Raw genomic sequence first — 25965 nt, 5'->3', positions numbered from 1 at the left:
GGAGCTTTATTTATAAATCTCGCTCAGAACGTAGGTTCCATACCTGTAAAACAACTTGTAAAAAACAGAGGCCCTGCTCCGGCGAGAAGTCCTTTTGCACTGGGGCCTCGAGGGCCGAGGGCCGTGGCCACGGTGACTGTAGGGCGGGATGGCCTCCTCTTCACCAAGCCGGGGTCTGGGTTGGTGTGGATGTGGAGGCCACAGATGTCTGCTCTGCTGGGGCCGGCGACCTGCTGTGCTCTGCTGGCCATCCCTGTCTTGGTCCAGTGCCCAATTCACTGTCTCCATCCAGCTGCTCAGGGAGCCATGCCCCCAACTCCGGGGGCTAGGGGCGGCGGGGCAGGTAGCTGCCACACAGGTCTCACCACGAGGTAACTCCTCAGGCCTCAGGTTCCAGTTCTCCATTATCTTGATAAGACCCCAGCTCATCCATCCAGACTAGGAGAGAGCGACAGCGTCAGGAAGGGGCTCTCCTCTGTCAGCTTCCTCCCTCAGATCTTCACCTCAGACTACCATCCCCGCCTCCCATAGCCGAGTATCAGTCACAGAGCTGAAAGGGATCCCCAGTGCCTCAGGTCCCCCAACACCTGGGGTCCCCCCTCTGGGGACTGGGGGAGGTGTCAGAGTCGGGGTGCTTTCCTGGCGATTGTGACAAGTGGTCCCAGCTCGAGACAGGGTTTCTCTGTGTAGCCCTGGCTGTCCTGGAACTCACTCTGTAGACCAGACTGGCCTCGAACTCAGAAATCCACCTGCCTCTGCCTCCCTTCTTATTTTATTTATATATATTTATATTTTTTATTTATGTATATTTACTACTTCATTTATTTATTTAGAGACAGAGTCTTACTGTGTCTCCTCAGTTGACCTGGAACTTGTTATGTAGACCAAGCTGGCCTCTCTCCTATTCCCCCAAGTGCTGGGATTAAAGGCATGTGCCTCTATACCAAGTTCATTTACTTACTCTGTGCAAGTATGTATGCCTGTGCTTACATGTAAGTGTGTCCAAGTGTTTGCATGTGTGTGTGTTTGCATATGTTTGCATTTGTGTGTCTGCCTATGTGTTTGTATGTGTAGGACGTGTATTTGTGTGTTTGCAAGTGTATGTGTTTGCATGTGCATGTATGTGTGTGGCATGTTTGCATGTTTACATGGGTGTGCATTTACATGTGTGCATGTATGTGTGCATTGTGTGCACGTGCGCCTGAGTGTCCATGTGTATGTGTGTGCATACATGTGTGCATGTGTGTGTGTGTGCTGGTGTCCTTCCACTATGTAAGTCCTGGAACTCTAACTAAGGTCACCTGGCTGGGTGTCTTTACCAGCGGAGCATCTCACTGGTTCCAGCAGTTTTAACTCAGGCCATTTGTGGGAGCTCAAATATTCAACATTCTTGTGGCAAAGCAAAGGGCTGGGTCTCTGATGTCCTTCCTGTGTGTCTGCCTAGACGCTGGCTGCGGCTCCTCCCCCGCCTTGCTGTGCGTGCTTGGGTGAGTCCCTTTCTTTCCCTGGGTCTCCTCCTTTCCCTTGCTCTAAAGCAGAGCTACAAATACAGCTCAGGGCACTGGAATGAGAGCTAACTGAGGCGTGCATCCATCACCTAACCTGGTGAGGAACTCTGGGAAAGGCCGCAAAGGATGATGGTTTGGCTGGGCTTGTCCCCAGAGGGCCCTGCGTGCTGGAAGCTTGGCCCTCCATGTGGTGCTGCTGAGAGATGCCAGAGGGCGGCCTGACAGGTACCTGAGGTACCTGGTGTAGCTGGCCTCTGCAGGGATCCAGGGCGGTCCTCTGGGATCTGAGCTGCTTCTCTCTAAAGACAAAACAAGCAAGGGCGCTCTGCCCTCCTGCCTCTCTCCCTCTGACCTATCCTAAGTCTGCTTCCAAGCAGCTGTGAGAAAACCACCCATTTCCTGAGTACAGGCCACCAGCCAGGACCAGCCCCCTGCTTCCTCCTGCATCCCGCTGTGGTGTTGGGGATAAACAGAGCCCAGGGCCTCGAGTGCTCCAGCACCGAGTGCTCCAGCACCGAGTGCTCCAGCACCGAGTGCTCCAGCACCGAGCAGGAGGCAGCCCCTCTTCCAATATTTATTCTGAGACAGGGCCTGGCTAAGTCACCCAGGCTTGTCTTGAGCTTCCTTTGGAGTTCAGGCAGCCTTGAACTTGGGGACCCTGTGTGAGCTTCCTCAGTAGCTGAGGTTGGGGACCTGGTCCCACTAGGCCTGGCTCAATGAATTTCTCTTCAGTGCACGAGAGAGCGGTCTCTCCTACCAGCTCGGGGGCATCAGGAAAAGACAGACTAGATGCCAGTCTGCACACTACCCTGCCATGCTGTCTGGCCAGGAACACTTCCTATTTTCCCTTCCCTCACCTCTGGAAGACCCAAGGACAGCCACAGCCTGGCGTGGGTCTGCTTCCCAATCTCTGCTGCGGTCCGAGCTGCTGCAGCTAACACTATGGAGGATGGGGGTGGGGGTGGGGTCCCTGCTGCTGGCAGGGACGGAGCATCATTCATTTCCAATGAGACACTAAGATGTGGTGGCATGGGGGCTAGCCCAGACCAATCCATCCTCCTCCCAGCTGCCGGGAAGGACTGCCCAGACAATTGCTCAGCCAGCCACATCTTGCCAGTGTTGGCATCCTGGTAAAGGGCCCAGAGCAGAATAGCCAGGGGGAGATGAGGACCGGGTCAGGCCGTGGCACAGAAGGGGTCCTGGGAGCGGTCTCCGGCATACCGGTGTCGCCTCACCTTGCTTGTTAGAATCCCGGGAGAGCCCCACGCCCGTCGGGGTTGGGGGGGGTAATGATGATGTTGGGCACGCTCAGGTGTTTGTCGTTCAGCACGGGGGCCTCGTCGTGGTTGTTGCTGCTGCTGACACACATCTTAAAGCCTGAGGGAGACAGGACATGACAGAGAGGGCGTCAGCGCCTCTGGCAGCGCCTGCCAAAGTCACTCAGTCCCGTTGCTTCACTCAGACAGTGCCCATGCTCCACAAGGGGACACTGCCAATCTCTCTCCACACATGGGGAAACTGAGGCTCAGGAAAGGAGGGGAAAGGTATCCCCAACCTTGTGAAGCTCCCTGAGGTCACTGAGCTCTGTCTGTCCCCAGAGGCATGCATGGGAAAGACCGCCCTCGAGTGGCATCTCCTCAGTGTTTTCCAGAAGTTTCCATGTCCCTTGACGGTTTAATTGTGAGCCTATCCTTTGACATCCGAGCCATCCCTTCAGCCCCTGGGAATATCTTTTGAATGATATTCAGGGGAAAGCTCTGGTCCTTTCATGCACATGTGTGAGACAAGGTCTTGTCCCATGACCCAGGCTGCCCCATTTCAACGCTCAGGTTGCCTATGGCGCCATGTCGGTTTACACAAGGCTCCACGCCCCTGATTCAGTCCAGCTGCTCTCCCTGTGCGGAGCTACAGGTCTCCGGTGAGTTGTCACAATCTGCTTGTGGCGGTTTGAATGAAAAAGGCTCCCACCGGTTGGTATATTTGAATCCTTGGTCCCCAGTCGGTGAAACTGCTTGGGAAGGATCAGGAGGTGTGGCCTCATTGGAGGAGGTGTGTCTTCAGGGTGGGTTTTGCGCTTTGAAACCCCCATGCTATTTCTAGCTCTCTCTCTTTCTCTCTCTCTCTCTCTCTCTCTCTCTCTCTCTCTCTCTCTCTCTCTCTCCCCCCCCCACCCCCATGCTTCTGGATCAGATGTAAGCTCTCAGCTACTGCTTCAGGCAGCGCCATGCCTGCCTGCTGCCATTCTCCCACCGTGATGGTCACGGACTCTAACCCTCTGGAACTGTGAGCCCCCAAATTAAATGTTTTCTTTTGTAAATAAGCTGCCTTGGTCATGGTGTTCTGTCACCACAACAGAAAAGGAACTAAGACGCGACTGTTCTTTTTGCCCCGTCTCCCTCCTTTCCTGCCAGCGCCCTCTAGAAGCTACCAGCATCCACTGGCACCCACTGGCACTCACCGGCATCCACCAGCACCCACTGGTACCCATCAGCATCCACTGGCACCCACTGGCATCCATTGGCACCCACTGGCATCCAGAACCTCCCCCTTCCTTACCTATCACATCTTCAGATCCCAGCCTGCTGGTCTAACCTCCCCCCTCCTGTGTCTGCTTCTTTTCTCTTGTGCTTCTCCTCCAATTCCTCTTTGGGTTTCCTGGCTTCCCCACCCCCTCTGCCTGTGAATCTGATCACACCAAGAATCCCATGACACCATGCCCTAAGGACAGGTATGAGCAGCCTTTCCTAAGGTCTGTCCCCTGGGCCTCCTGGCCTCCTGACAGGCTCCCCAGGAAGGGGCTTTGTGATCAAATGAGTTTGGGAACCATACAAATGTGGTGACAGAATCCTGTCTACTTTGTCTTCCTGCTGGGCCCTTACGATCCTGCCAGTTAAAGGCTCTGAGGAGTCCTTCCCAAGGAAAAGATCTGGGTTAGTTTTTCATTCTTGAAGCAAGATCTCATTCTATCCCAGGCTAAGCAGGAACTCACTCAGCAGTCAGGCTGCCCACAAATGCAGAGTGACCCTGTCACCCCAACCTTTGCAGAGGTGGGATTGCAGGCACGAGCCACGACAGACAGCGTGCAAAGCACCAAGTGCCTGGTGCCCCCAGAGGTCAGAAGAGAGCATCAGATCCCCTGGAACTCAAGATACACTTGCTTGTGAGCTGCCATGTGGGTGCTGGTACCAAACCTGGGTCCTCTGGAAGAGCAGCAAGGGTTCTTAACCACGGAGCCATTGTCTCTCCACACTTAGCGAAAAGGGTTTTAATTTGGTCTAACCCAAGGCTCCCCAACTTAAGATAGCCTTAGAGTGCCATCTGGAGAGATACCCCTTCACATCTAGAACCAAGAGTCATAAAGATAATTCTGGGCCTGGCAGTGGCCACACATACTTTTATTCCCAGCACTTGGGAGGCAGAGGCAGGCGGATTTCTGAGTTCGAGGCCAACCTGGTCTACAGAGTGAGTTCCAGGACAGCTAGGGCTACACAGGGAAACCCTGTCTTGTAAAACTGAAAAAAGACACACACACACACACACACACAATTATTTATTTATGTTTTTAGAATTATTTATTTTATGTCTATGAGTATACTGCAGCTGTCTTCAGACACACCAGAAGAGGGCATCGGATCCCATTGCAGATGGTTGTGAGCCATCATGTGGTTGCTGGGAATTGAACTCAGGACCTCTGGAAAAACAGCCAGTGCTCTTAACTGCAGAGCCATCTCTCCAGCCCAACGCTCAATTATTTAAGCCCTGTCCCAGAAACATAAACAAACAAAAACCAAAAAGGATTGTTGCTGGAGGCTCTGCCCTGGCAGGCCAGGGCCAGGGCACGCGGGGCATGATGGATGCCGGCAATCTGCCATGTCTGGCTTCTGTCTCCCGGCTTGCTCTGCACAGCCCTGGGAACGCCCAGAATGTCTGTCTAAAGCAGTGACTGATGTAGAAACCTCTCTCATCTTCCTTCAGGGCTGAAGGCACAGTGACTGAGACACTATGGGACAGTGTCCTGGTCCCCAGAGAAGACATTGTCAGTCTCCCCACCAGTGCCCTCAACCTGCAGTGGGCCAGGACAACAGGAAGTACAAGTCTGTAAACGCGTCACTCACGGTAAGACCACTCCCAAGTGTCCTGCGGTACCGGTCAGTCACCTCAGCAGTAAGTGAGCAGGACGATGACCAACCAAGAGTCACCTTGACGGTGGTGGCTGATGAGCCCTACATGACCCTACATGACCGTCCTATCTTTTTTTTTTTTTTGGTTTGAGGCAGGGCCTCATTACACATCCCTGGATTCCCAAACTTTCAATCATCCAGCCTCAGCCCCCTCTGTGCTGGGATGACAGGCGTGAGCCGCTGTGTCATCTCCACAGACAGATCTTGGGATGACCCAGTCCAACCCACAACAGCACAGGACACTGAGTGTCACCGCATGTCAGCACCATATGTTCATACCATGTGCGCATTGTCACGTGGTCACGTGGCAGTGACAGGGAGATGCTGGGCTGGAGAGATGGTGCAAGGGTTAAGAGCACGGACTGATCTTTCAGAGAGGACCTGGGTTCAGTTCAATTCCCAGCTCACAATTGTCCAGGACCCAACACCCTCACACAAGGAGAAAACATCAATGCACGAACAGGTGCTCTTGCGCACGTGTACACACACACACACACACACAATTGTTAATGTTTTTGGTGGCAGCATACGCCTTTAATTCAGCCCTTGGGAGGCCGAGATAGGTAGATTGAGTTCAAGGCCAGCCTGGTCTACAGAGTGAATTTCAGAACAGCTAGGACTACAAAGAGAAACCCTGTTTCAAAAAGAGAGGGAGAGATTCACCCTACAGTGACGGAACCCCCACCACACACACACACACACACACAAATGCTAGAGGGAGCCCCTTCCTCCCCCTCCCCCCACCGACTCCTACACAACAGTGAAAAGCCACACCCCGCATTTACATCCTGACTGGGTGTGGAACTTGAAGGAGCCCGAAACTTAAGCTGACAGAATCTGGGGCTCAGGGAGCCCAGGAGAAAGGCTGGAGGCTGGGAGGAAGGAGGAGGAGCAAAAGGCAGGGGGGAGGAGGGAAGGGGGAGGAGGGAGGGGGAGGAGGAGGAGGAAGGAAGCAAGGGAGAAGAGGGAAGAGAGAAAAGGGAAGAGGGCAAAAACAGGAGGGATGGCGGAGGAGTGGGGTTTAAGTAGGAGTAGGGAGGGAGCCTGGGAGAGATGGGCAGGAGGGGAGAGGGGAGGGCAGGTGTCTGGCCCTCAGCCCCACCCTCAGTCTCATGGCCACACAGCCTCTGGGCAGAAGCAAAGCTCTCAGGAGGATTAGGCAACAGTAAAGATTAAAAAACAAATGCCAGCCACCCTGGGGGCCAGAGCTGTCATCTGTCCATTCCCGGCCTGCCTCAGGCTATTAGACGCCTGTTTCCAGGGACAAGTGAGTCAGGGCACAGGCCAGGGACCCAGGCTTCGGGTAGGCCTGGAGCCTGTGCAGGAAGTCTGTCGGGCGGGGCTGTGCGGAGGGCTGGGCTCCCCCGCCTCAAGCTTTCTTTTCTTTAGTACCTCAGTCTCCACAGATCCAGCTAAGCCACCTTCAGAGAAGCTGAACTCGAGACGAGACACGGTGAGTCCATCACAGCCTGTGAGGATGGGCTGAGAGCTAGCTCTGCCCTCTGCTGGATGTGGCTGTGATAACCCACAGCGGCCCGTGGGAATTCTCTCTCTGGGAGGTGTCTTCTGACGTTGAGCCAGGGCTTCCCGTTGCCAAGGCTGGCCTCTTACCCACAATCCCAAGTGCCGGGATTGCAGGTGTGCCCCAGCACGGCACCACACCCAGCTTTTTTTATTTTTATTTTTGGTGTTTTTTTTCTCTGTATAGATCCTGGCTGTATAGCCCTGGCTGTCTTGGAACTCACTCTGTAGACCAGGCTGGTCTTGAACTCAGGAATCTTCCCACCTCTGCCTCCCAAGTGCTGGTATTAAAGGCATGTGCCACCACTGCCCGGCTCATCCTGGGAGACTTAACAGTTACCTGGGAGTCTCCATTTCCCTGACAGGGGCTGTCTATAAAGCTTCCTGGAGATTAAAACAGGCAGGGTTGGGATCTCCTGACCTAGGGTGAGTGTGGAAATGGGTGACTTGTCTCTCTGAGCCTTGATCTCCCTGGCTATAAAAAAACAGAGCCAGGAAGCTGGAGAGATGGCTCAGTGGTTAAGAGCTCTTCCTGAGGCCCTGAGTTCAAATCCCAGCAACCACATGGTGTCTTACAACCATCTGTAATGGGATCTGATGCCCTCTTCTGCTGTGTCTGAAGACAGCTACAGTGTACTCACATAAATAAAATAAATTTAGGGGAAAAAAAAAGAAAACCCAGAGCTTATTATGTGTGGATAACATGTCCTGTAGCAACTCCACTGACAAGGACCTGGGGGACACAAGCTGATTGCCGGCTCCCCTCCAAGCTGGCCAGCCCCCTGCTGCAGCCTCACCAGACAAGGTAAGCAGAGCCTGTCCCCACTCCTGTGGCTCTAACCTTTCCTGCTTTGGACCCCATATCTCATTTGTTGGCCCTAAATCTCAGGGCCTAGTGAACTCATGCCCATGATCCCACATCTAGCCTCTACCTAGGACACCCCAGGATCCTAGGTGCAGGGCAAGGTTCCCTGTCAGCAGGCCTCCCCTCTCAAAAGATTCAAAGTTCTGTCCCTGAGCCGGCATTATGGCTCACAGGCTCCCTCTACTGGCGCTTTATTGAACAGCACTCTGGCTCTATTGGGAGCGGGCCCATTGTCTTCCTCCAACAAAGCAACTTTCACACAAAAAAGCTCCAACCTGCTGAGCCCAGGACCCCGCGAGCCAGTCGGGAAGCTGAGAGCCCATCTACCTAGGCAGTGGCCTCAACTGTTGCAGCCTGTTTTCTCTCCTGCTGGGGGGGCGGTACACAATGACCCCACAGAGGGGCTAGATCTGCTGTTCTCAAACTATACAACCATTTCATGGGGGCTTGCCTGAGACAGTTGGAAAACACAGATATGTACATTACGATTCATAGCAGTAGCAAAATTATAGTTATGAAGTAGCTACGAAATGGTTTCTGCTTGGTTTATGGGGTTATAGGGGGCAGTGGTTGTCACCACTACGTGAGGAACTGTATTAAAGAGTTGCAGCTTAGCCGGGCGGTGGTGGCGCACGCCTGTAATCCCAGCACTCTGGGAGGCAGAGGCAGGCGGATTTCTGAGTTCGAGGCCAGCCTGGTCTACAGAGTGAGTTCCAGGACAGCCAGGGCTATACAGAGAAACCCTGTCTCGAAAAAACCAAAAATTAAAAAAAAAAAAATAAATAAAATAAAAAAAAATAAAAAAAGAGTTGCAGCTTTAGGGAGGTTGGGAAACCATTGGGCTACACTGTCTGTCATTAATTCTATCTCAAGTCTCTCTGGTGAGCACCTTTTAACACACCTCCCAGGAATACCAGCTTAATTTTATCATTTCCTTACCAATCCTACTAATAAGATGGCACCTGAGATGAAGAGGTTACCCTACATTCTCCGAACACAGCTGGGGCGGGTGCTAGCTGGCAGTTTAGCCTAGCAGATAGAGATTGCCCAGCAGGCACAAAGCCTTAGGTTCCATCCCCAGCACCACATTAAAAAAAAAATGTGTGTGTGGGGGGGGGGGGCGGTGCTGGAGAGATGGCTCAGATGTTAAGAGCACTGGGTGCTCTTCCAGAGGTCCTGAGTTCAAATCCCAGCAACCACATGGTGACTTACAACCATCTGTAATGAGATCTGATCCCTCTTCTGGGATGTCTGAAGACAGCTACAGTATGTTCACATATAATAAATAAATCTAAAAAGGAAAAAAAGGGCGTGGTGGGGCGCACCTGTACTCAGGAGGGTCAGGCGCAGCGTGGCCCTCGGGAGTGACCTGGCCTTGGGAGTTGGATGGCCATGGACTTGGGAACGAAGCCTGTCGTGGCCAGGGCTGCCCACTTGTTGTATCAGGCTTCTGTGACCCACTTCTGGGTAAATAAACAATCCCAGCCCTGGCCCTGGAGGAGCTCAGGTTCCGACAACAGGCATTTATTGTGCATTGGGTACCAGGCAGTGTATCAGACGCTGGGCATGCAACTGAGATCAAAATGACTCCGCAGATGTTTCTGTGCCTGCTCCCGAGCCTCCCCTGCCTCCGGCTCCAGGTTCCAGCAACAGAAACAGAGTGAGAGTTGTTTTTCCATCAGAGGTATCTAGCCAAGAGTCTACAGACCTCCACTACCTCGTGCCTGGTTTTCTCAACCCTGGATGTTCCCCAAACTCTGTCACATGCCTTCCCCTTTGTACCAATTGGGCAATCATGCCAGGCCCTGCCACCGACAGAATAAAAGCAGTGAGCGTCTGTCCTGGGTGCTCACCTTACACCCTTTAAATACAAAAAACAACTGCTGTCTTTTTGGGGGGGGTGGGAGCCCTAAGATCACTCTTCCCAGCAAGGGAACCACAACCATTACAGGGTCTGCGTGGAGAGGGGACAGACCCCATTTGGACACTTCCCTAGGAGGGGCCACCACGCTGAGACACAGTGCAGTCACATGACCCTGATGCTGGCTCCTGGAGAGACCGGCATGAGTCGGTCTTGGTCACAAGAGGGACAAGGACAAATGACAAACTATTGGTGGCTTGAGGGGAGATGGGCACGCAGGAGGCTGTCCAGAGGGGGCAATCAAAGCAGCAGAAGGGACAGAGAAGAACTCTGGGGCAGCCACCGCCTGAGCAAAGGCCCTGGGGCGGGAACCAGGCAGAGAATGCTAAGATTCTACCACAACATCTAGCCGTTCATGTTTCTTCACTCTCTGCTTATAACTCCAACCACCAGGAATGCCTAGTGATGCTACGGATGTGGTGACGGCTGATGGCTCTGGCAGTTTTTACCTCTTCGCGGGGGCCTGGGCCCAACCGAGATGGCTTAAAATCTCTTTTCAATTAAGGGAAAAGCTCCTGCTTGCGTCAGGGGCCTGCGGCTGGAGCTTGCACTGGGAGGAGCCTGTGAAGAGGCTGCCAGAGAGTTCAGGCTAAGGGCTGACCTCCTGCCTGCATGCCTGTATATCCAGCAGCCAGACCCAGCCGGCCTGCAGGGCCCTCAGGGAAGGTTGCTGGGGCCTCTGAGAGCTCACAGGGTCCAGCCCCGGCCTCATCACTGAGAAGCAACGGTCCTTTCTTCTGGCCTCTCAACCCTAAACTAGCATAGGATGACTGTAAGAGCTTAGTCACGGGGACCAAGAAGAGCCGACTCACGGCACACGCCTGACATCTCTGGGTCAACAGTGTGCACTCAACATCCCGGCATCTGGGAGAGTGAGGCAGGAAGATAGTCATTTGTTTATTTCTTCTTATCTTTCTTATCTTTCTTTCTTTTTTTTTTTTTTTTTTTTTTGAGATAGGGTTTTTCTGTGTAGCCCTGGCTGTCCTGGAACTCACTCTGTAGACAAGGCTGGCCTCGAACTCAGAAATCTGCCTGCCTCTGCTTCCCAAGTGCTGGGATTACAGGCGTGCACCACCACCACCTGGCTTCATTTGTTTATTTCTTGTTCCACTGTGCAGGCCTTGAACTCTTGATCCTCCTGCCTGCAGATAGTGTGTATGTCACCAGAGCTCACTCTAAGCTTGCGTTTCTCTGACATCTGGGACATTCTCATTGTGGGACACACAGGTACACACCACACACACACACACACACACACACACATCAACACCTCGGTTGAGAATCACAGGTGTAATCTGCACAATTCCAGCATTTGGAAGGCTGAGGCAAGAGGTTGGCTATTGAATTTTAGGCTGTCCTCGGCTACAAAGTAAGTTCCAGGCCAGCCTGGGCTATAGAGCAAACTATGCTTCAAGAAAATTGTGGTGTGTATGTGTATGTGTGTGTGTGTGTGTGTGTGTGTGTGTGTGTGTGTGTGTGTGTGTGATTGCTCTTGGTAATGGCCTAGAATGTGCTCATGGCCCGGAGCAGGTACCTCATAGCCCCTGGTTTCCTGTCTTTGCCACAGTCTATGACACACTATGAAGGCTGAAGCCACATAAGAGGCTGCAGCACCTTGACACACACCAGGTGTCAAAACACACTTGCTGTGTATCTTGAGGAAGTTTCCTGCTCTCTCTGGGAAGGAAAGAAGACTCAGAGCACTCAAGATGCCAAGGTAGAGCTCTGTGAGTTGGAGGCCTGCCTGGACCCAACACTCATCAAAAAAAAAAAAAAAGCAGAGTTCCTCCTAGGAAGGCACTTTCTACCATCAAATCGGCCAAATGAGAAACAGAGATAGCTATCTGCCTTCTGTCTGCCATGTGGTGTCTGGGGGTGGGGGAGCCCCAGGTTCAATTGCCAGGAGTCACTTGACAAAGCTCTGAAGCTATCAAGGATGAAGGCCCAAGACACGCTGTGCACATGCACCAAGCTGTCATGGAACACAGAACACTCTTGTTTCTCTGTGTGGTTCCGGCTGGTCTTAAACTACACCTGTGCAGCCGGCCTGCCTCTGTCTCTGAGGGCCTGGGCCACCACGCCTGGCCAAAGGTATTCTTTTAAAAGGGGAAGTGCAGGGAATGTGCTTGGGAGAGGCAGGGTAGCCTGTCTCCCTGCTTGTGTCTGGACAGATAAACAGCCAGTGGGGTGCTGACTACTGACTTGAGGAGTTTCAAGCTGGGGTTGGGGGTCCTCACTAAGTGGCTCCAGCCATGCGGGATGGGGGCAGCACGGGTGATTACAGAGGGCATCTGTTTCCTGCTACTAGGGCGGGTGCCCTAATTCCCGAGGGCATCGGGCACTGCTGAGGAGGCTTAGCTTAAGCACTGGCGAGAAGGGAGAAGGGTTAAATCCTAGAGTGAGGCTGGGAGCTGGACTTTGCCCCGGGGCACAGGATGGGGCTGGATAGATTCTTCATTATGATCTCCCCAGTTTCAAACAGGCTTTCAAAATCACCACACTCATAGATCAGCCTGGGCTGGAGCTGCTCTGTACAGAAGGTTCCAGAAGGAGATCTGGATCAGACTTCAGGTCTCTGTGCTGACCCCCCCCCCCCAGGGTAGACTAGAACTTTCTATATAGCTGAAGATAGCCTTGAATTTCTGATCCTCCTGCCTCCACATGCTGAATGCTGCAATTGCCTACATCCTTAATATTAGTCTTTTTATAGAAATATATAAACACATATAAACACATACATAGATGTATAAACACATGTACATATAAACACATACATATACAAACACATACATACATGCACATACATATATACACACATACATACACACAAACACATACATAAAACATACATATACACACAAACACATACAAATACACATAAACACATACATACACAAACACATACATACACACTCAAACACATACATATACACACAAACACATACACATACAAACGCATACATACACAAACATATACATATATACACAAACACATACATATACACATAACACACATACACACACACACACACACACACATAGACACACATACACCAGGCAGGCCTTGAACTTACAGACCTGCCTGTCTGCCTCCTGAGGGCTGCCGGGATTAAAGGCATGAGTCATACACATATAAATACATAATACACACATAAACATGTACAGATGCATATGAACATATGCACACACATAAATACGCATCTAATGCACTTTGAGGACTTTGGCTGAGCAGCCCACTTTGGAAGACATGTACCAGGCTTACCACTGTCAAAAAATAAAAAATTCTGTGCCTTAGAGCACTGACCGCTTTCTCTGTACAATGCTGTACTAAACCTATAAAGTCTAATCTACATAGCTTATACATGTATAAAATCCATGTATACATACATGTATAATTTATACATTGTTGTTTATTGTGGGGATTAAGGATAGTTGGGACCCGGCACAGGACACCGGGCCCATCGGCTGGGAAGCCAGGCTGCAGCAGACACGCAAGACAGTCTGGGTGGCTCTCGCGTTTGTCAAAGCTTTGCATCTCTGAGCTAGAGAGTTCTGAGTGGGGGGTACCAACTATCTGGGGATCCCTTGAGCAAAAATGAGGGTTGGAGAAATGGGAGGTGCTTTATTTAATGTGCCTGCCCACCACAGCTCCGCGCACTGGTCCTGTCAGGTCTTAGGGGCCTAAGTGCTAGCCTAGGCGACTCTTGCTGGCTTGTAGTCTTGAGAGGATTTAATTAGTAGGCCATGGTTAGGGGTAGGGGTGGGGGCTGGGGCTGGCGTAGGGGTGGGGCTGGGGCTGGGGTAAGGGTAGGGCTGGGGCTGGTTCTCCCTCTTCCTTTCCTCTTCTAGAGCCTTGGAGCCTGGCTTTCAGAGTTAAGAGGCTTAGCTCTGAGGGAGCTCCCCTCCAAAAGCTGAGGAGGGGCGTGGCCTGAGTCAGCCCTGCCATGTTGAGGAGGGGCGTGGCCTGAGTCAGCACCGCCTGCTGAGGAGGGGTGTGGCTTACCTGTCAGCCCTGCCATGCAGAGACTGACTCTGTGGAGGCCACACTACTCTCTCTCCTGTTCCCTAGGACAGTGGTTCTCAGCCTTCCTAATGCTGTGACCCTTTGACACAGTTCCACACGCTGTGGGGACCCCAACCATAAAGTTATTCTTGCTGCCACTCCATAATTGGAATTTAGCTGCTGTTCTACATTCTAATGTAAATGTCTATGTTTTCTGATGGCTTTTATGTGACCTCCCCACAAGGGGTCACAACCTACAGATTGAGGACTGTGGCCTTAGGAGCTGTGACGACAGAGTCATGGCCGGCCTTACTTCTGGAAGGAAGGTCACAGGAGGTCACAGACTGGCTGACAACTTTGGATGGATCCCTAGTGTGAGCTCGGCAAAGATCCTCAGCTGATACTCCTGCAAGGACTAAACTCCCTGAACTCTTTAAGGTCTCCATCTAGAAAATGGCTTCTTCCAGCTTCCAAGGGACCAGAGAGTCCCCAACCTCAATGGCTGGCAATGCCACCACCATAGGGTAGGGATCTGGGTGTCCCTGCGCCCAGAACAGAAGCTAGGTACACTTGGGATTCCAGGAGGCCAAGGGCCTGCTCTGGGGATGGAGCCCAGACCAGGGCTGTAAACCGGGGCAGGCTTTCTTTTACCAACAAGTGTACTGAGCACCCACTCTGTGCCATTGCTGTGAGGGGGCCCTAAGAGGAGACACACAGGGCTATGTGAACATGTGGTCCAGGCTGCAAAGGGGGCACAAGGAGAGAAGCTCAGGTGCCATGAGGGACCCCAACATTAGGCAGGACTGACACTGGAGCCACCCTGGTATGGAGAACTGTGTCTCAGGCAGAGGCACGAGCAGGCGGTGCATGGACCGAGACTGGAGAGGTGATGGGAGGCAGGCTACAGGGGCAGGGCAGGTGTGGGAAGCAGGGGTCATAGAGGCGGGTGGCACTGTAGGCGCCAAGGTGTACCCCTGAGAAGTTAGTTCTTGGGGGGGGGGGTTGGTGACAAGTGCGAAGGAGAGCAACACCTGATGCCCTTGCAGAGGACCTGAGACCCAAGTTCGGTTCCCAGCACCCCCCCCAGACAGCTCACAATCACCTGGGGCTCTAGCTCCAGGGATCTGACGCCCTCTCTGGCCTCAGTGGAACCCACACATTCATTCCACATAACTGAAAATAAATGAGTCTTTCAAAAAGAAATATTCTCTCTCTCTCTCTCTCTCTCTCTCTCTCTTGGTTTTCAAAACAAGGTTTCTCTGTGTAGCCCTGGCTGTCCTGGAACTCACTCTGTAGACCAGGCTGGTCTCCAGCTCAGAAATCCACCTGCCTCTGCCTCCCAAGTGCTGGGATTACAGGCATGCATCACCGCTGCCAGGCTTATATTACTTTTTATAAGAATATTTAACCTGGGCTGGAGAGACGGCTCAGCGGTTAAGAGCACTGACTGTTCTTCGGAAGGTCCTGAGTTCAAATCCCAGCAACTACATGGTGGCGCACAACCATCTGTAATGAGATCTGATGCCCTCTTCTGGTGTGTCTGAAGACAGCTACAGTGTGCTTACGTATAATAAAAAATAAATCTTAAAAAAAAAAAAGAATATTTAACCATCTCTGTCACGTGATCAGTTGATTGGTTAGTGAGAAAGTTAGGTTGATAACTGATAGGTTGGTGATTTGAGACCATCCAAGGACAACAGCCCTGAGGCTTTCACAGCTTTCCTAATAAACAATCACTTATGGTGGATTCCGGAACTGAAAAACTCTCACTCCTCCTCCTCCTCAAAAAATTCCCAAACCCACAAGAACCCCAAACTTATGTAGAACCTGATCTTGCCTGTCACAGGTCGTTTATGGCCTGACCTCGGGCAAGAAAAGAACCAAACAGAATCAAAAAAGAATATTTGTATATTGTATGCGTATGAGCGTTTTGCTTTTGGGTACATCTGTGCTGACAGAAGTTAGAGACGATGCTGCACCCCTGGAACTGAAGTTACGGACAATTGGGAGCCACCATGTGAGTACTGGGAATCAAAACCAGCTGGAACAGGTTGTCAGAACAAGTTCTCTTAACTGCTGTGTCATCTCACCAGCCCAAACTTTATTTATTTGTTGACTGGTTGGTTAGTTTTTCGATAGGATTTCACTGTGTAGCTAGCCCAGGCTAACCTCTAGCTCACCACCCTTCTGTCTCTAGAGACCATCACCATGACAGCTACAAATTTCTGAAGGCCCTGTCCTCTAAGGGGCTGGTGCTCTCCGTGAGCCCTCAGTAGAGTCTCTGTGTGGAACTCGGTAGAATTCTCTAGAGGACACTCAGCCCACAGTGTGGCTGGGTGAGAGGATGTCTCACTTTTCTCTGAGAACTCTGAGCCCAGAGTCACACACCCAGGGGCATCCTGGTTTATGGAAAATGAGTTTGGAGTGCTAAGACAAGCCAGGCTCTGGGGTGTCGGATGCTGGGCTGCGCTGCGGGCAAGGAGCAGAGCTGTTTGGAGCCCCGAGTAGCCTGGAGCTGGCAGCTTACAAGGAAGATTGGCTGGGAACAGCAGAGCCCCAGGGATGGAGGACCTGGGTAGGTCGGGGTTGGGTCCCTTGCCTCTGTTGTCCTGTGAAATCAGTACCCCCACCCACCTCTAGGGGTGAATTGGCTCCAAGGTGAATGGGGTGGACTGAGCCTAACAACTGTGGACTCGGGAGCAGAGGGAAAGACGAAAGGGGAGCCACAGGAGGATGGAGGTCATGATGGGGTGACTGGAGTCAGGCTTTGGGGACAGTTCAAATCCTGCCTGGGCCAAGGCTGTGTGACCTCAGGGAAACTAGACTCCCTCTCTGGGCTTCACCTTTCTTGTCTTGGAGACAAATGACTTAATCTATATAGAATTCACAGAAAAGAGCCTTTCCCAGGCTGAATCAAGTAAAACAACAATTTGTTGTCATTTACCATTCTGATTCCTGGGATCTAATGCAAACAAATCATCATCATCATCATCATCATCATCATGCCAATCTATCCAGTATGACTGTATAAAACACAAGGTCATCCTTGGCTATAGAGGGCTCAAAACTATCCTGGGTGGCGACATGAGACAGTCTCAAGGAGACAGAACAGAACCCATAGCACTACACCGAGCTAAACCTGCAGCTACATTGGAGTCAGCCACACAGAAAACTGTGACTAGGCCTGTGGGGGACAACATTACCCTGTGTGTCCTGTGTGTGGTGTGTGTGTGTGTGTGTGTGTGTGTGTGCATGTGCGTGTGTGTGTGTGTGTGTGTGTGTGTGTGTGTGTGAGAGAGAGAGAGAGAGAGAGGCAGGGGTGGGGAGGGGCTGGAGCAAGCAGACTCATTGGCTGGTAGGTCTATCTTGGGTCTTGACACCAGTACACAGTGAGGAGTCTTGGGGCCCTCTGTGTCAGTCCCTGACCTGAGTCACTCCCAGACCTCTGTGGAACGGCTTCATCACCCCCAGAGACCAAGGCTCAATGATGTGCAGGCCAAGTCTAACTCGCCTAAAGCACACAATGAAAACTGGTGCTACCTCCAAAGGTCCTTTCCAAAGTTCCTGCCCCAGGGGCCCTTGGTGCAGTGTGGCTTTTAGGTTTGTGGTAGTGAGGAACAGAGGTGTGCCCTGTTGGAGAATCAGTCTGTGTCCTGGGGTTGAAATAATTCAGACATTCTGATATAACCAGGCCAGTCCTCGTTGGTGAGTGAGAGAAAAATAAAACACACCCCATTCTGTTGACTGCAGGTCTATTGTTGTTTTTTTGTTTGTTTGTTTGTTTGTTTGTTTGTTTTTTACTAGGGTGGAGCCCAGACTGACCTGGGACTCACTATGTTGCCCAGGCTGGCTTCAAACTTGCAGAAATCCTCCTGCCTCAGCCTCACAAGTGATGGGATTACATATACATGCCTAGTGAGATGTTAAGTATCCCATAAGCTCTATCTGCCATGGTCCTGGTGCCCAGTCCATGGGGACATTTGTAAAAAGCAAGCCAAGCCGGGGGTGGGGGTGGGGGGATGGGGGTGGAGGGTGGGGGGGGTGGCGCACGCCTTTCATCCCAGCACTTGGGAGGCAGAGGCAGGCGGGTTTCTGAGTTTGAGGCCAGCCTGGTCTACAAAGTGAGTTCCAGGACAGCCAGGGCTACACAGAGAAACCCTGTCTCGAAAAAAAACAAACAAACAAAACAAACAAAAAAACAAAAAACCAACACCAGCAAACCCAGTGGGAAGTTATGTCATTGAGCCTTGAGGATATATTAAGACCCTGGGCCCGGGGCCCAACCTTTTTAATTTCCTAACTCTTATGAGGTCAGTATCTCATGCTTTTCTTATTTCTATATTTTTAAAGATTTATTTATTTATTATATGTAAGTACACTGTAGCTGTCCTCAGACACTCCAGAAGAGGGAGTCAGATCAGATCTTGTTACAGATGGTTGTGAGCCACCATGTGGTTGCTGGGATTTGAACTCAGGACCTTCAGAGGAGCTCTTAAGCGCTGAGCCATCTCTCCAGCCCCCTGCATCCCATTAACTCTTCTCAAATGCAATCACACCTGGTTGTACTCCCAGGCACAAGGTAACCATGGACGGAGGGAACAACGCGAACCACGATAAACCTTTCATCTTTGTAAGCTGTTTATCTCCAGTGTTTTGTGGTAGTAACGCAAAACTGACTGAAATCCGCACTTTGGAAGGTCATCTAATCCTATGACACAGAGGCGCAACACGCTGACCCTGGAAACTGCAATGCCCCTACAGGCAGGCGAAAGAGGGGACCTTGCATATGAGGTGGGAGAATCTCTTAGAAGCCTGGCGTTCTCGTGCACAAGGCATGAGAGTTGTTGGCAATAGAAAGGGGCAAGATGTCGGGGGCAGGGGGCCGGTGTCCCACATTCTATAACAAACTGCACTCGCGGGTCATCAGGGCGAAGTTTATGTCTATTCTGCATGGTTACAGAAGGGTGACATCACAGGCATGCTTTGCGCTGGGCGCAGTAGAGGGAGGACTCACAGCCAAGGAGAGCAGAGGACCATCAACAGAATAGGGAGCAGCCTCAGCCACTGCGAGGCTAAGACTCACGGACACAAGAGAAGGGCCCACTCAGACTTTAACGCCCCTGCCACCAGCTGTCCCACGTCCAGCCACTCCTCACGTGGGCACTCATTCACCTGCTCCTGTGAGCCTGGGGTTCCCGAGACAGGCAGCGCTAAAGTGCAGTAAGGGCTCCTCCAACTTCCGGCTACCTTGCAAGCCTCAGTACTCCTGTTGCTAGCAGTCCCAGTGGAGGGTGGAGCTGTCAGTCAAGATGCCCCACCCTCCCAGATGGGCCAATGGGATGCTGTCTTAAATCTGCCCCGCCCACACAGAGTGACAGCTCAGGAGACATCCATCCACCATACACTCCTTCCCAGCCTTCTCTTTCTTTTCTTTTTTTGTTTTTTTTGTTTTGTTTTGTTTTTTCGAGACAGGGTTTCTCTGTATAGCCCTGGCTGTCCTGGAACTCACTCTGTAGACCAGGCTGGCCTCAAACTCAGAAATCCGCCTGCCTCTGCCTCCCAAGTGCTGGGATCAAAGGCATGCACCACCACGGCCAGACCCCAGCATTTTCATACCTTTTGGGAGCAGGAGGTCGATGCTGTGGTAGGGGCTGGGGGTGCACAGGGATTCTGTTTTTCTCAAAGTTCATCATGTAAATGTTTTTGTTTGTTTTGTTTTTTTTTTATTTTTTTGCGTTAGGGTCTTTCTGTGTAGCTCTGGCTGACCTGAACTCACTCTGTAGACCAGGCTGGCCTTCAATTCAGAGATCCACCAGTCTCTGTGTCGGGGGCGGGGCTGGATTAGAGGCGTGCACCACCAGTCTCATCTTGTTCACATTAACTGCAATCAGTGAATACTTCAGCGTATACCCAGAGACCTTAAGTCTCCTGAGACCTCGGAGAAAGGGCTGGAAGGCCCAGGGAGCAGAAGGCCATGGGCGTAATGACAAGAACTGCACCCTGGGGACAGTCTGAGGGCTGACAGCCTGGCACTCCTGAACACCCACAGCCTGTCATGACCCCACTTACAGACAAGGAAATCAAGGCCACTGTTCAGGTCTCCAGAGCCTTGGGCGGCTTGGGGAACACAGGCCTCTCCGTAGGCTCATCTCGGAGGGCAAGAGAAGGCTGAGGAGAGGTGCCTGGGGCGGGCAGGGAGGGAAGCCTGGTGTCTGTCAGGCCAGTAGCTGAGCATGTGGGGTAGTGAGTTTGTGTTTGGCAGCAGCCTTCAGGATACACAGCAGACACTGAGGAGCTGGGCCCTGCAGCCTGCAAGAACTATGGGGACGGATGGCGCCCTCTGGATGATGAGGAGCAGATAGGCCGGGCCTGTGGTACCAGCAGGGCTGTTCAGGGCAGGTCTGAACCTCAAGGCTCAGAGGTAAGGGTGGGGACCATGCCTGTACCACAGGGGGGCATCAGAAGGCTTCGGGTGACTTTCATGGAGGCTACGGTGCCTTAGGCTCCTTCTGGATATCAGACAGAGACCCGTGCTGCCTCCCTAACACCTCTCGCTGACTCTGTGCCCTTCTTGAGCTTTCCGGTGCAGAACTGGCCAAGCTGACCTTTTGCCTGCGTGATGACGGGTGCCCTCTTTCCCAAGGATTTTCCCTCTAAGGAGGAAGTTGAAGCCTTGGAATACTGACCTCTGGTGAAGGAAGGACTCAGGGAGGCCACAGAAGCAGAGCAAGCATTTATAGCTCCCGACTGTACGCATAGATTGTCTCCCATTAGTCTAGGCCAGCACCCCAGGCCTGTGGGTCCCCTGCACTATCTCCACCCCAGCCTCCCTCTTTTTGCTCCCCCATTCCCCTTGGCCCCAAACCCCATGCTCAACCTTACCTTTCAGACAGGAGGGCTTCAGCCCCATGGCGTCGCCCCCGCCGGCCTGTGAAGAGAGGAGAGTTCTCAGAGAGGGGTGGGAGATGTCATTGTACTGGTCCATGTGGCGAGGCCCCTACTTGGCCAGCTGGGCACACAACAGGAAGGGGTGCTGAGACAAGCCAGCTGTGAGGTCACAGTGCCTGCTGACCACATCTGGGCTGAATATTGCTCTGGGGGCAGAGGGCTGCTGTCTGGGAAAGTTCAGGAAAGGCTGGTTTAGGGTTAAGGGTATGGAGGTAACAGCTGTAAGGGCCTCAGACCAGGCCATGGGGCCCGATGACACCTACTATAGCAGATCATCTATTACAACCCCTGCCCTATTGCTTTTCAAGGTTTCTAGTCATTGACCTACCAGCAGTGCTGGAAACTGAACCAGGGCCCTTGTGACTGGCGGGCATACCCACTGGACCACTGAGCCTCTCAGTACAGTCCTCTCAATACAGATTCTTGGAGTGGATAGAATAATATCAGGCTGTGTCCCTAGTCCATGGAGAATTAGAAAAGTTCTCACCCACGGTCTCCTGCCCTTCCTACCAGGCTTTCCTTAGAACTCAAGTAACTGATCAATATATGCAGGAGGCGGGGGAGGGGAAGCCACCTCCACCCCAGACGCGCCAGGCCACCCAGCTTACTGGGAGCCATGGAGCTGGGAGCTGGATCAGCCTCAGCCCACAGGACTCAGCAGACCCTAAGTCCCGCTTGTCAATCACCTCAGCAGGGGCTCATTCACTGCAGCCAGGCGCCACACACCACACACACACACACACACACACACACACACACACACTTTAGAGCTCCTCCTGTTCTTTCAGTTGGGAGTAGGCCTCAGCCACCCAACAGAGCACAGAACAGTGAGGGTGTTGAAGTCTTTGTTGTGCCTGGGATGTGCCAGAGATGGAGTCAAGGTGGTGCGGGCGAGGGAGAAGAACCAGTTTTGAGTGAGGCCTGCTCTGAGGCTGAGGCTGGTGGGCAGGACAGGGTTGAGTACGTTTGCAAAGTATTGGTCAAAAGAAACACAGGGGCCAGTTGAAGTGGCGCAATGCAAGGATGGGGAGCTGGTTCAGCTCCCCACCGGGCTCGGAGCAGAGGCTGGGATCCTCAGGGCTAGCTGGCAAACACATCCGTGAGCTCTGGCTTTGATTGAGAGATCCTGCCTCCCTGAATGAGGCCGAAGAACAATGGATGACATTTGGCATCAACCTCAGATGTGGCATGCCCATGCATGTACGTGTCTATGCATTCCCCCCATGTCTGCCCACGCACATGCAAAAGCATGCATGCATATGCACACATGACAAAAACGGAAAAGGAAAGAGCCTATCTTAGGTGGTAACATGGAGCCTACACTAATGCCTCTGATTCAGGTCACAGGGTCACTATTTTGCAAGGGACAATCTTGTTTGCAGGAAATGCACACTGAGCCAGGCATGGCGGCTGTACACACCTGTAAGCCCACAGGCTCGAAGATAAGGAATTCAGGGCTAGCACCAGCTACATAGGGAGACTGAGGCCTGAGTGGGCCAAATGAGACCTGGTCTCAAAAGAGCTCCCTCCTCCTCTTACTGAGGTGTGGGGTCAAAGGTCACCCATCCCTCAGCCCAGTTCAGCAAATGAGCAGTGGGAGGCGACAGGCTGCTGGTTATCCTGAAGAACAGGAGGGGGCGGGGCATGAAGTCTCTCACTTCACACCTTTGCAGGGTGAAGAACTTCCCTTCAGAACAATGGACTTGGAGACATAAAACCTCACCACCAGATCCTCCCCAAAGACAAGCAGGCAGTTAGAAAACCCCACTTCCTCTTGCAGGGTCTCCTCCCTCCTGAGTGGGAGTGAGGGACGGCTCAGCCACAGTACTGTACATGACAGTCAGGGCTCTGAGAAGAGCCTCAGAAAGTGGCTCAGCAGTTAAGAGCTCTGACTGCTCTTCCAGAGGTCCCGAGTTCAAATCCCAGCAACCACATGGTGGCTCACAACCATCCGCCATGAGATCTGGCGCCCTCTTCTGGTGTGTCTGAAGACAGCTACAGTGTACTCACATTAAATTAATTAATTAATTAATTTTTTAAAAAGCGGGCAGTGAGGGCACACTCTCTCTGGGCCTTGGAGACTGATTACATCGGAGGTCACTTTGCCACATGGCTTTCACAGGTTTGCAACACACAGAAAAAAAAAAGTCAGACCTCATCAGGATGTGCACCTGCTTTAGAAGGCAGGCTCCGGCCTGTGTCTGGGGGAGACTGGGGTCCAGGGTCACCAACATCTAGAGCTGCTGAGGGGTGAAGTGTCGGGCTTCAGGCTGATGCCTGGGTTCTGTGTGGGGGACGTACATCCTATACAATTCAGTAGGAATCTGCAGTTGGCCTGAGATAGACCTCTTTTGGTTACTCCTTTGGAACCTCGGCTACTTTAGCCATGGTCCTGACTGTGGTATCAGCTGTCGAGAATAGCAGGCGGTTGGCCGGGAGCACCCCTCACCATGGTCTCTGCCCAGTCCCCTCTGCCAAGAGGGCCTGAGTCACAGTGGCACTTTGCCCCACCTCCTTAACAAAGCCATCCTTTAAGAACCAGGCTGGGCAGGAGCAGTCAGAGTGGAGGAAGGTGACTGACTGACTGCTAGGTGTGTGGACCTGAGAGGCTGCGGGAGGCAGGGCAGGGCAACCTGGTCTTTTAGCAGTTTCCCAAGCTCCCACACAGAGCTGCTTCCGACTGGGCACACCCACTTCTGGGTTTCTTCCTTCTTTAGGAAAGTCACTGGATTTGTGCAGCAGGATTAGAATTCTTTCAATTCCAGCTCCAGCACCGTGCTGAGAATAGATGCTAGACGGCCAACCTGAGTCTCAGGGAACAGGCCAACAACCACGGAAACCCCACGGGAGACCCCACCCAGGGCTAACCCTGGCTTCCCACCAGCCTGCTGCCTGCTCTGGGCCACATGGGGATATCCATGTTCCACTCTGCTGCTTACCTACCATTAAAAACATCTGCTAAACAATAAAGCCCACAGTTTAACAAAGTGTCCATATGTTTACAAAGTGCAACAAAGTATCCATATGCTTACTATAACAGTGAAGGTTGAACTTGGAGGATGGGATGGTGTGAGGAGAAGATGGGTCAGTGGTTAAGGGCATTTATTTCTCTTGCAGAGGACCCGGGTTCTGTTCCCAGCACCCTTGGTAGCTCACAACCACCTGTAACTCCAGCTCTACGGGTTCCAAGGCCTTCAAAGAGCACCAGGCATGTGTATGGGCAGACATACAGGCCAGCAAAACAATCATGCACATAAAATTAAAATTTTTTTTTCCTGAAAGATTGAGCACAGGGACAGGGGGAAGAATACTGCGACTTTGGTGGCTACTTCTGGGAGACCATGGCTGTGTGGGGCCTGGGAGATTGACACTCAAAGCAGATTTCTCTTGAGTGGGCTTATTTCCCATGACTTTACAGACCTGGCCCAGTTCCCCACCCCACCCCCCAACTCCCAAGATGAGAGCCATTCTCTGCTGCCTTGGGGCTAACACCTGGACTTATCAACCTTCCTGCCTCAGCTTCTTGCCTTTAAAATGGGGACAAGAGGTAGCTTTAGTTAGAGGGTTGTGTGAGTGTCAAGACAGCCGGTGCAGGAGCAGGTCTGGCACAGGCCAACTGCTGGCTAAGCACTAACATCTCGGCGTCCTCAGCCCAGGAGAACCGAGTTGCTTTGTAAGTCTCCCGAGTGACCTACACCTCCCTAGGGGACGCACGCACACTCCGGCCTGGTGTGTGCCCACCAGCTGAGGCCTTCCAGGGACAGATTAGATGCAGCTTTCCACGGCCTTGGGGCTGGTGGAAGGATTAAGTCTTTCCATAAATACACAGCCTTTCTCCTGTGCAGAGGACCCGGACCTGAGGGAGGGGGACTTGGGGGAAGAGGGGACCAGACGGGGACCAGGCTACATTGTGTCCTGGCTAAGAAAGGGATCTGGATAGGCAAGAGGTGCTCTCTGCAGCTAGCACAACCAGACAAGTGTCTCGGGCTGGGCTGGAGAGAGACATCAGAGTCCGCCACTCAGGAGAAGCCATCTGGGACTCAGTTTCCTTATCTGTAAAACAGGGCGTGTTCTAACATTTCTATACTCTCAGGAACTACTCCTACATTGCGCTGCACAGTTCTCTTGGCAAAGGCCAGAAGTCCTTCCTGCCCTCAGAGTCCCCAAGGGGAGCTGCGGGTCCCCTTTTTAATAAGCGCCCTCCCCAGATCTGCCAGGGCCAGCCCTGCCAAGAGAAGTGCCTGCTTCGAGCGGGTCGCCCTTTGCGGTCTGCTTTGATGTACTGGGCGCCCCTAAGCGAGGCAGCTCATCAATAATACATTCGAAACACTTGGTGGAGGGAAGCGGTTCCTCCCGAGGCCTCCTGCCCCCACCTTGCCCGACTGCTCGGCAACCTGACAACCCGGCCGGGTGCAAAGAGGGGCCTGAGGCTGCCACACGCGGGACACGCCCCCGCCCGATGTCGGACACGCGGCCAGGGCAGGCCGAGCTGATCAGCGAAGTCTGCAGGAAGTTGTGAGTCGCCAGGGGCCAAAGGGTCCCCCATCACTCTGGAGTCCCCACCCCCTTGGGGTCTCCACAGGCTACCCCTCCCCCGTCTCCACCCCACCCCGAGCTCCCTACCCTCCAAGGTTCCGCAACCCGGGTCTCCACCGTCTCGGATTCCCCACCTCGGAATCCCCTTCGTCCCAAATCTCCACAATCCTGGGGTCCCTCGTCCTGGGTCCCTCCCTATGCCCCAGATCGCCAAAACCCAAGTCCTGTACGTCCGCCGAGGCGCGCACGGCGCGCGCACACTCACCGCTTCCTGGGGCGCGCTGGGCGCGGACACTGGCAGCCGAGAGGGATACCAGGCGACGCGCCTGCAGCCGTGGGCCGCGGGGGTCATGGCCCGGCCTGCTCTCCCTGCAGCGGCGCTTGCCTCGGCCCCCGCCCGGCACCTGGAGGGCGGCGCCGCCCGGGCCGCTCCGCCCTACAGCCCGCCCAGGGCTCAGCCACAACCCCTGCCACCGTGCCTC

The 25965-nt window shown here is 52.9% G+C and overlaps 1 protein-coding gene across 1 annotated transcript; it reads right to left on the bottom strand.

Annotated features, from left to right (window-relative positions):
• On the bottom strand, window positions 1-25965 carry C21H16orf74 (chromosome 21 C16orf74 homolog). Its single transcript, XM_052166372.1, is given in 5 exon segments — window positions 1-438; window positions 2744-2792; window positions 2794-2885; window positions 20882-20927; window positions 25749-25965. Coding segments are annotated over 5 exon segments (333 nt in total). The 5' UTR covers window positions 25836-25965; the 3' UTR covers window positions 1-379.

The sequence above is a fragment of the Apodemus sylvaticus genome, chromosome 21, assembly GCF_947179515.1.
Source record: "Apodemus sylvaticus chromosome 21, mApoSyl1.1, whole genome shotgun sequence".
NCBI lineage: Eukaryota > Metazoa > Chordata > Mammalia > Rodentia > Muridae > Apodemus > Apodemus sylvaticus.
Note: the sequence above shows the minus strand (reverse complement) of the source record. Positions and strands in the feature narration are given on the sequence as shown.